The following is an 11,379-nucleotide window of genomic DNA, read 5'->3' as shown; positions in this document are numbered from 1 at the left end:
TGAAGCTTAATTAGTGCTAATGATGACTACTGTTGTAACTTTTGTTTGATTCAATATTAATTTGGATTGAATCCAATTTTACTTATGTGGTTGGTATTTGGTAGTTTCAGTACTCCTCCAACTAGCTATATATATACATATATATATATATATATATTTATATATAAATGTTCATTGGACAACAACTCGTTGGGTTGTTGTCATGGTGTGGACATATGATTATTAATTTGTTTTCAGTAAAAAAACAGAATATATATACTTAGTGGTGTGAACAATATAACTATCAGTGAACACAAAAACAAAATATACAAACAAAGGCCACTAGTAGTGGTGGTAATAATAAGCAAACCAAGATTCTCTTTATGGTCATTAAGGAATCTATTCCCACTAATTTTAACGAGGATATTCATAGTGCTTAGTACTACTATAAGATGTCATATTATTACTGATACAATTCAATATTAAGTTCCACTTATTGAATGCGAGCTCGTGGTGGTGTTGGTCCCATGGTGCCTAATAGGTCAAATAATGTATGAAAATGCACAAGACTTGAGTAAAACTTAATGTTCAAGATAAAGTGATAACATTTTGGCAACAATCTACTCTTGTAAAAATAATAATACAGCAATAATTCTCAATAAAATTGGCAAAACAGAAAATAGTCATAAAGTGATTTGTGTGCTACATTAAATAATTGAAACTCTTGTAAACTGTAAGCCCTAGTTACAAAATGCATTTTCAAAAGTGTTGTGTGTCACCAATCAAGGCCTGCACGAACGATTTTGCTCAAGTTTGGGTTTGGGTACAATGTGCTATATGAAACTTCCGAAAAATGAGGAATACATTGAAAAAAAAAAATTGTGTGTGAAACCAGTGGTCAGTAGTGGTCTCTCAGTCTCAGTACCTAAAAGTTTGTTCACCTGACGTTCTTACCCCGCGATGCAGTGCCACCAGATCTTGGACCAGGGAACCGGGAAAACTGCAGCCTCAAAAAACTCGATTCTGGATTGTGTTCATCCAATTTGTAACCTGACCACCCAAAAATCAGATCAGCATTTCTAAAAACAAGTAGCAATGAGATACTCCATGCTACAGCTATCACATTAGGTAGTCATAACATTCGTAATTATAAGCAATGAAAAGAGCATTTAACCTTGTAAGGCACTCATGGCAGTTGCAGCACATGCTGGATTTACAAAATCAACGAAACAGAGGATGATAGGATCTCCACCACGCTGCATTACAATAAACCAGAATATCGGCATTGAATCATCTCTGAATAAGTCATCCTTAATGTCAAAGTGAAAAAACAAGTTAACCAACTTACCTGTCTGGACTCTTTGCTCACTATTCTCACTTCTTTATATCCCACAAAAGGTCGAAAGATATCTTTATTAATGTTAAGGTTTCAGAAAATGATACTTAAGAGACGAGAAGATTATTGCAACGAGATAAACATTGTAAAACAAATATAAGAACAGCATAAACACATCAAAGAAGGATACGGGAAACTTCTCTCCTAGTGCAGTCAGAAGGAAGTCCTTCAACATACAAAGTGCTAGAAGCATCTGAAGGTAAAGGGGCTAATGCCTGTCCTGGCCTAGCTGCTGCCTCCATTGGGAGCTGATCTTCAAAACTAGCAGTTCGACCGTTCCGTGCAAAATCAGGTATAACAGCCCCTTGACGTGCCATGTTAGGATGGTCAGTTGTTGGAACATTTTGCATACCACCAACAAAACCCCTTCCTAATCCACCATGCATATTAGGTTCTCCAGAAGCAAACGAAGGATTTTGCTTCAGAAACAACAAGCATAAGTGATGTAGCATAACAATAGGTAGAAGCATCACAAAGGAAATTATCACAGTTTCACGGGTAAATTCTTCGGAAACAAAAAAACATAATTCATTTAGCATGAACATAAGTACAAGCATCACATGGGAAAATAATCACAGTTTCAAGGACTTGATTAAGTACCGCAATCGGGAGATAGTGGTCATACGCTGATCCAATTGTCTTTGTGTCCCTTACCCTATTTCCATCATGGTCATCATCATGTGCAAAATACTTGTGCATCTCGTGGCCTGAAGGCTGGCCAGAAATGGAAGGATCTGCAGAAAAAAAGTGGGCATAATTCCACATGCACATTGTGAATATTTTCATTAAGAACATGACGCAATTGTCGAACTACAGTAAAATTGCATATAAACCAGAAAATAGGACTGAGCATTCCCCGGTGCATTAGCATAATCATTTCAAAAGATAGAATGAAAAAATTCAAACCAATTTAAATATCTCTAATAAGTATTCAAAAAACCAACATGGGAATGGAGGCACGAGGCAGGTGAGCAAGCATATTCTCCTTTCTCTCATTCAGAAAGAGGATAACAATATAAAAACATTGGACAATATCAAACATGCTATGAGATGACACAATAAACAATAAAAGTAACCCTGTACAATAATGACTATCAAAGGGTACTTACCTTATAGTTAAGTGCTATATATTTCTTTAATTAGCACTATTTATAAAAATTAAATGTGAATCTTATAGATCTATTGACTAATGTGGGATCCAAATGTTACCCTTCAACTTCCATTTATTTGTTTATTAGTATTTTTTATCAATACAAGAGAGGGAAAAACAAATTATGCATCCAAATCTGTAGTGTAACTAGTATACAAGTGCTAATAGAAGATTTCACAAATTTGTATGCAATGGAGAAAAGCCAAGAGATCGTTTTGTTGGTCTTTTGGGAATGTCAAATTATCCACTGAGCTTTAATTTCATTAATAAAAAATATAACAACAATGTGTTAAGATGTGCTGCAATATCAGGAACTTCATTCTAGAGACTCTAATAAATATCTAATTTCATAATTCCTAATTTTACTTTCCTGTTTATTCACCACTATTTCTTAACTGATGCAGAATAACACTAAAATGAGAATTCATAAATAGCAAATTGTTTTAAACTATAATAATAAAAGGTATCTAGAAAATATTTTCCAGAAAAGCAAAATAATGCTAAAAATGGAAGAAGCAGAAATACAAAACCTAAATGACTTCTACCACTTAAAAATCGCAGCCGCAGGCCACCTATGTCTAAGCCATCAACAGAACCATAATGACAAGATAACATAACCAACATAAGAGTTGCATATATAAGAGATGATGGGTTACCATTTGTATTACAACTTACCATAACTGACCCTAATATGCTATAAGAGCAGCTATGTCATGATGTTCACTGGTAACTTACAAAGGTAAGATGAGAAAACATTTGAGAAGAGAATTAACAGTATTTGAAGGCATGTAAGTATTAAAAATTAATAGCACAAAACAATGAACAATGGAAAGAGACCAATCCATGCCACTTGATATCACAAAAAAACATATATAATATGGCTACAGTCTTCTATGAAGGACTTTACACAGCCTATAAAGATCTACAAAAATCCTCATATTTGTCAAGCCACATTGTCATCTTGGGAAACGTTTCTGAGTGACATTATTAATTACTATAGAAAGGACAAACAATTAACAGCCAACAATGTGTGATCGAACAAAATTAGCTATCTCTTCTAAATTGGCAAAAGTTGGCAACTTTAACTTGGTGAGCATAATTCTGAACTGTGCCCAAAAACAGTCAACAATGGTTTATACAAACCAACATAATCACAATGACATTAAGCGAAAAAGAATCAAGAAATAGATCAGATTAATTTCTAAGGATGTCCAATCAAAATTATTCTTTTAATCAGAAACGGATCAAACAAAACTAAATGACCTGAGAAGAGATTCAGATTAGTACCGTAATCCATACGAGGTCGTTTAAGCACACCCCCAGATGGGTGCATCATCGGTTGCTGTCGATTCCAGTACGCGTCCGCCATGCCAAATTTTCAATTCTTGTACACCAATCCTAATCAAAATTCTAAGCGAAGAATTTACTGAAGAGCAACACAAGAAACAACAAAGGCGCAGAGCAATGAAAGGTACCTAATTTCGATGAAGCATTGGAATCACGATCGGGAATTGTTAATGGAAAAAGTAAAATGTAATTGGGAATTGAGAATGTTTTCCTTGTGAATTTTCCCGGGAGAGAAACCTAAGGCCTACACCGAGTTCTTGGACCGAGTCAGTACGAGTCACTTGACTTTGAGTTATCGTAATAGGCTTAAAATATAATTTTTGTTATAAAATAATATTGAAAGCAGAGAAAGGAATAGGAGAAAGATAGAGCAAAAGAGGAACAAAATGAGAGAGTAAATGAGATTATTTTCAGTAGTTTATTTTAATGAGGGTGGACATACAATATTTTATAACACTCACTTTTTGATGTCTATAATAATTGCTCATTAAAAACCTTACCAAAAAAGTTAAACAAAAACTCGGTAAGAATATCGTATGAATTAAGTCTTCTCATTTAGGTATTCGTAGAGATTTAATTCTGATCTTATATATCGTCTTCTCGTATTCATAATTATTTACAAGTTGTCATGTTAAAAACCTTACCAAGAAAACCCAGTGAAACAAAACCTCAGCTAAGAGAAAAAGAGTGCAACATGAATATGTCTCACCCTCCTGCACTTATGATCCATAATTATTTTGGTGATAATATATCTCATAAGATTATTGTTATTACTTTTAAAATATAACATTATATTTAAAATTCTTCCATAGTGTATGTGTGAACTTTTAAATTATGGATGAGAGGTTCCTCCAACGTCAATATTTATTCAACTAATTGAATCATTCATGTATATAACTTTATTCATACCAAAATTTAAAATTTTAAGTAGATATGAACATAACACATTAATAATAATATAAATATTCATTCATATACTTGTTCAATTCATGTTGTATGATCTCAATTTTCATAACAAATGATCACATATCTATAATTATTTATACATATGAAGTACTTCAAGACTTCTCTACTAATGAACAAACTACATACATTTAATATTCTCAATATACAAAAAGAAATAAAAGTTTCTTCTTCAATCATTTATAATATAATAAAAAAAATTCAAAAGTCTATCATAATGTATAATTTACGAATTTATATTGCAATGACAATCATACGTATTTTTTAAATAATAATTTACTTACATGTTTTTATTTCATAAAAAGATCTTTGTCATATAGTGCACGCGACTTTAAATTTATATCACTTAAGACATGTATTAAAATCTTCTAGAATTTTAGATAAGACATATTTCAAATTCTCAATATATTAGGAGCTCTAAATAAGAGAGTTGTATATAAACTTTTGTAAACCGCCCAAATCAAACTGAGATAGCCTGACAAAAAATACAAACCGAAAAATCCGACGAAAATATAACCTGTCTAATCTTTATATTGGGTGAGTTAAAAATAATATCAACCCACCTAATCAACCCGACTAACCCGACCAACCCAATTAAAAGGGTTTATATATATTTTAATTATATATTTATATATCTGTTAGGAAAATATGAGATATCAATAGAAGAATAACAATAAGATGAATAAAAAGACCAAGAAAATTACAACTCTATGCAACAAAATTACAAGGACTATAGATTAAATAAAGTTACAATCCCAAAGCACAAAATACAAATAAAGAGAAAGAAAAGATGAGGACAAAGATACAACTCAAAGCAAATATATACACATAAATGTAAAAGCAAAAAGAGAATATATATATATATATAATAAAGAGATATATATATATATATATGAATGATATATAGTAGATATATAGTATAATAAATAATAAAGAGAAGAAGAGGCAGAAAATAAATAAGAAAAAGAAGATGAAGAAGAACTCAAGTAAGCAATGGGGGATCACCAAAGGCTTGAACAAGGTTTAAACACCTTTGTCCAAAAAGCTTATTTCCCCCTATAAAAAACACTTAGGGAACAGAATGGAAATGCTTTTGGGAATAAACAAGCCTCTCAATATTTTCTAGCTTAGTGTTTAGAAGATAGAAAATTGTTGTTGTCTACAAGTGAACCAAAGCCCTCTATTTATAGTGTTTTGAGGATCACATTTGAAAATCAAATTCCTTCATCACATGGCTGTTACCAACACATTAATTTGTGTTTAATGGGATAAAAACGTTGGACAAGAGAGCTGGAAACATGCTCAATTAATTTGTATACGTTTATGAACGTTTTCAAAAATCTGGTTCCAGATGTTCGAAAACAACCATAAAACAACATACAAACAACTGTTTCCTGAGAACTCAAAATGTAACTCCTCTCCGAGTTAAATCATTTCCCAACGTCCCAATACCCATTTAAATGATATAATTGAGTATTGTAACAGTTTCTAACAGCTAGAAACTTATCCCATTAATTCCATAACTCCCATATGTAACAACTCACATAATTACATATTTATCAATTTTTGATCCTTAGGTTACAAACTATTTCAGATTTGTAACTCCTCACTTTGTTACAATTTATGTGTATTATTATACTATAATGATATAATATAACCTCCAACACATAATATATATTAATCTCATATTAATATATAATATGCCACATTTTAATCTTTATTATATATTTGTTAAATAACAAATATATAACATTCCCCCACTAGATTAAAATTTGTGACATCTCATTGTAACACTTTATTTAATCAATCAAAATATCTCATATTTCCCCCACTTTGATTGAATAAATAAACACCATCCATAGAGACTTTGCTCAGGTGCATAAAGTAAAGTGTCTTTCAACTTGAACTTTACTATAGTGTAATCATCACAAATTTTATTGAAAATTTGGTTGTCAAAGCATTGAACCAACTTTTCTTTATAATAAAACGGTGATGACACACACACTTTTGCAAGGTTCACCCAAGACCTCATGTCTCGCTTTGCACCGTTAATGGCCTTGTGCACATTCCATTCATTGACCTTTTGAGAAAATATACTCCCTACTTCTCATTTAGGGCGGCACCACCCTTAGGTCAATATAGGTAGAATTCTTACAGTATTTGTTACCAAAATACTTGTTTTCCAAACTGAATTCTATTAAAGACTTTAAAAGTCTAACCCTCAAATTGGTAACTTACTAAGTACTTCACAAATTTGTAAGATGGGACATATAGTACTTATCACATTTGTTCACACATTGATTTGTTCTTACCTATTGAACCTAACACTAGTAAAGTTACTAGTATTAAGATAGGTTACTGTAACACCCTAACTACCTAAGGCGTATTACGTGATTTTCAAACATACTGTGCAGCTCGTTGCTAATCAACGAGGTTTATGGAAAAACGTGATTAATTAAAATTTTTGCTTTTTAATTAAACTTATAAAACAGTATTACAAAAGACTCGGGATCCCGATTATAAAAATATTTACAAAAAGTTTAACTGTTTAACTGTTACATAAAAATAAAGGTCGTCTAACGACCAGTTACAAAATCAGCCTTGCTGTCCCGAGGATCGTACGCTCCAGGCCTAACCGCCCCGACATGTACAATCTCATAAGCTCGCTCACGGTCCATCAGCTATAGCCTTGCCTTTACCTACACATAAACGTAGAACTGTGAGTCGACAGACTCAGTAAGAAAAGCATAATAATACTCATACATAATTCTAACTGCCGTGTCCAACACGATACTGAGTCCCGCTACTGCCATGTCCAACATGGTGCGAGCCACTCTTGCCATGTCCAACATGGTGCCGAGTTACGAACGTTCATAGGGACGGTACTATTGACACGTAACAACACGATCGGTCGAGCCGGTCATACTCATTCTTGGTCATACTCCGGCTGTACCGACGTGTTACTATATCCTCTCGATCGGTCGAGCCGGTCATACTCATTGCTTGGTCATACTCCAGCCTGTACCGACGGGATATGTCAATAGTACGGAACCACCAACCAAGTGTCAGCCTAATCGGTCAAACCGGTCATACTCCAGCTGCTGGTCATACTCCAGCCTGTACCGACGTGACAGGGTTGGATGGTTCGAAGCCAACATACAACTAATGTAATCTAATAGGCTTCCTACATGCTCGCTAAACATGTAATCTACATATGCATACTGTTATACTAATCTTACCTGGATTCCGAATTCAGGTGTCTTGGTCAACTTGACTGGAAGCGAAGCTGAGCGGCGGATTACTGGCTCCTAAACCATAAAAATCACAACGCTATAAGTGACACGCTAAATCACTTCCCGGAGACTAAAACTAGGAACTAAAAGTTTCCCTATCGATAAAAAGCATGGCAATACCCCCTAAAACATAAAAACGAGGAAAACTAGGGTTTCTGAAAATTCCCCAACCGGTAGATCGGTTGCCCAACCGGAATTCCGGTTACGGGAAAATCGGGACCCCCATCCGGAGATTCCGGATGCACAACTGGAATTCCGGTTCCTCGCGAGGCAACATCAAAATTTCATAACTCGACCAATTCAACCCCAAATGGTTCCAAACCTTCCAGACCTGCTCTAAACACCCCAAAGAACAAATCTAAGGCAACAAACTAACCCAGAAATCACAGAAACAAAAATCACCATTGGAGCTCAAGCTTTGAGTTCTAAACTCAAACTTGAGCAAATCCACCTAAAATGCATTCCACTAGCTTAATTCTACTTAAACTAGCATAAAATCACCTCTGAAAACTATTAGAAACTACAAGAATACAACACGAAACGAATCTAACCAATTCTCTTTGAAAACCATATTTTTAGCTAAAAATTCCAAACTTGAGCAAAGCAATTAACATTCATTACTAACAACCTAAATAACCACAAATTAACATGCTTAAATCTCAGAAACAACAACAAGAATCACAGTAGCAACATATACCAAAATCATGCATGCATTTCATCAATTTCACTTAAAATTCAAGAAAACACAAAGGGAATTTACAAGTGATCAAACCTTGACTAGAATTACACAAGGATGAGTTGAAAATTACAAGCTTTGAGCAGAAAAATCCCAGCCCTAGCAGCCCAAGCTTTGGCCGAAAAGAGAGAGAGAGAGAGCTTTGAGTGTTTTGAAAATTTCTTAAATTTTGACTAAGTGTTGAATTTTTGTGAAAAAAGAATATAAATCACATATCACATTTTATTTCAGCCATTAATTAAACAATTAAGCATTTATTTTTTCCATTTCATAAAATCACAAAAGACAAAATACTAATGGGGCAAAAAGACCATTTTGCCCTTCCACCTTAAAACCACATAAATCATACTAAAGGGGTATTTTTGGGAAATTCTAAATTCCCGGCCAATCCCGACATTCCCAATGTCTAAAACCCGTCCCCAAACTACTAACATACTAAGTTGTGATTTCTACTGAGCCAAACGCCGAGTTCCAAAATACCGGACACTGGAAATGCAAAATATGCAAGCTACTGAATAACATAAATAACAGCATAATAAATTATTTAAATAGCTATAAATAATTTCATAATTAATCATAATTAACTGATAATTTCCAAATTAACTAAGCGGGCTTTACAACTATCCCCCCCTTAAAAGGATTTCGTCCCCGAAATCTAACCTGAATAACTCTGGATATTGAGCTCTCATATCTGACTCTAGCTCCCAGGTGGCTTCTTCCACCTTACTGTTTCTCCAGAGAACCTTGACCAAAGCTATGGTCTTATTCCGAAGGACTTTATCCTTTCTATCCAGGATCTGCACTGGCTGTTCCTCATAGGTCATGTCTGGCTGAAGCTGAAGACTCTCATAACTGAGTATATGAGAGGGGTCTGAAACGTATTTTCTCAACATTGAGACATGGAATACGTTGTGAGCTCGCGATAAGGCTGGAGGCAATGCTAACCGATATGCCACTTGACCTATCTTCTCGAGAATCTCGAAAGGTCCTGTAAATCTAGGGCATAACTTGCCTCTTTTCCCGAAACGTTTAATCCCCTTCATCGGAGATACCCGTAAAAACACATGTTTCCCTACTTGGAACTCAACATCTCTGTGTTTCGGATCTGCGTAACTCTTCTGTCTGCTCTGTGAGGCAAGCATTCTAGCTTTTATCTTCTCTATCGCCTCACTGGTCCGCTGAACTGACTCTGGACCTAGGTATTTCCTCTCCCCTGTCTCATCCCAGTGGATAGGGGATCTACACTTTCTACCGTACAATAGTTCATAGGGAGCCATCCCTATCGTACTCTGATAACTGTTGTTGTAAGAGAATTCTATCAACGGTAGATACTTACTCCATGAGCCTTCAAAGTCCATAATACAGGCTCTCAACATATCCTCCAATATCTGAATTGTCCTTTCGGACTGACCATCTGTCTGAGGATGAAATGTTGTACTGAATTTCAGCTTCGTACCCATTGCCCGTTGCAAACTTTGCCAAAATTTCGAGGTGAATTTCGGATCCCTGTCCGAAACTATAGACTTCGGTACCCCGTGAAGTCTTACTATCTCTCTGACGTACAGTTCTGCCAACTGATCCACTGAAAATGTTGTTCTAACCGGCAGAAAGTGAGCAGATTTCGTAAATCGGTCCACCACTGCCCAGATGGAATCAAACAAACCCGTGGTCCTAGGTAACCCGACCACAAAATCCATCGTAATATCCTCCCATTTCCATTCTGGTAGGGTTAGAGGCTGCAACAACCTGTTTGGTCTACGATGTTCAGCCTTAATCTGCTGACAAGTGAGGCATCTCGATACGAATTCTACCAAATTCTTCTTCATACCGCTCCACCAGAAGTACGGTTTCAAATCTTGGTACATCTTGGTGGTGCCGGGATGCAGAGAATACGGGGTAGAATGAGCCTCTTCAAAGATCTCATTTCTAAGTTCCACACTGTTCGGAACACAAACTCTGGCTTTATACAAAAGCATCCCATTGTCTGACACTGAAAAGTCCTTGGCTTGACCAGCCAACACCTCATCTCGGATCTTCACTAACTCCGGATCTGTCATCTGAGCGATTTTTATTCTTTCCAACAGATCAGATTGCAGCGTTAAGTTGTGAAGCTGACCTACCACAAACTCAATGTTGGATCTAACCATATCCTCTACTAGCTGAGGTGAGATCTGAACCATACTAGCTACTTGCCTGGGACCCTTTCTGCTCAGGGCATCGGCCACTACATTGGCTTTTCCGGGATGATAGAGGATCTCACAATCGTAATCCTTCACTAATTCCAACCAACGCCTTTGTCTCATGTTCAAATCTTTCTGAGTAAAGAAATACTTGAGACTTTTATGGTCGGTATAGATCTCACACTTTTCCCCATACAGGTAATGTCGCCAAATCTTCAGTGCAAAAACCACTGCGGCCAATTCTAAATCATGAGTCGGGTATCGCTGTTCATAATCCTTTAACTGACGGGAGGCATAAGCGATAACCCGGTCGACTTGCATCAATACACACCCCA

The 11,379-nt window shown here is 35.5% G+C and overlaps 1 protein-coding gene across 3 annotated transcripts; it reads right to left on the bottom strand.

Annotated features, from left to right (window-relative positions):
• Nucleotides 1–643: 643 nt before the first annotated feature.
• On the bottom strand, nt 644–4,250 carry LOC115712966 (RNA-binding protein 2). Of its 3 annotated transcripts, none has more exons than XM_030641452.2 (7): nt 4,001–4,250; nt 3,813–3,909; nt 1,976–2,109; nt 1,506–1,794; nt 1,328–1,389; nt 1,154–1,235; nt 644–1,029 (listed from the first exon to the last, which is right to left on the bottom strand). In XM_030641452.2, the coding sequence occupies exons 2-7, from the start codon at nt 3,892–3,894 to the stop codon at nt 917–919; spliced, it is 762 nt and encodes a 253-aa protein (XP_030497312.2). In that variant the 5' UTR covers nt 3,895–3,909; nt 4,001–4,250; the 3' UTR covers nt 644–916. The 3 variants fall into 3 exon arrangements, with proteins under 3 accessions (XP_030497312.2, XP_030497296.2, XP_030497303.2); XM_030641436.2 differs by having other exon boundaries at nt 3,813–3,935; nt 4,001–4,249; XM_030641443.2 differs by having other exon boundaries at nt 3,813–3,923; nt 4,001–4,249.
• Between the last annotated feature and the right edge of the window lie 7,129 nt (nt 4,251–11,379).

This window comes from Cannabis sativa, chromosome X (assembly GCF_029168945.1).
Source record: "Cannabis sativa cultivar Pink pepper isolate KNU-18-1 chromosome X, ASM2916894v1, whole genome shotgun sequence".
Lineage (NCBI taxonomy): Eukaryota > Viridiplantae > Streptophyta > Magnoliopsida > Rosales > Cannabaceae > Cannabis > Cannabis sativa.
The sequence above is the reverse complement of the archived record's forward strand: the minus strand, read 5'-3'. Positions and strand labels throughout refer to the sequence as shown.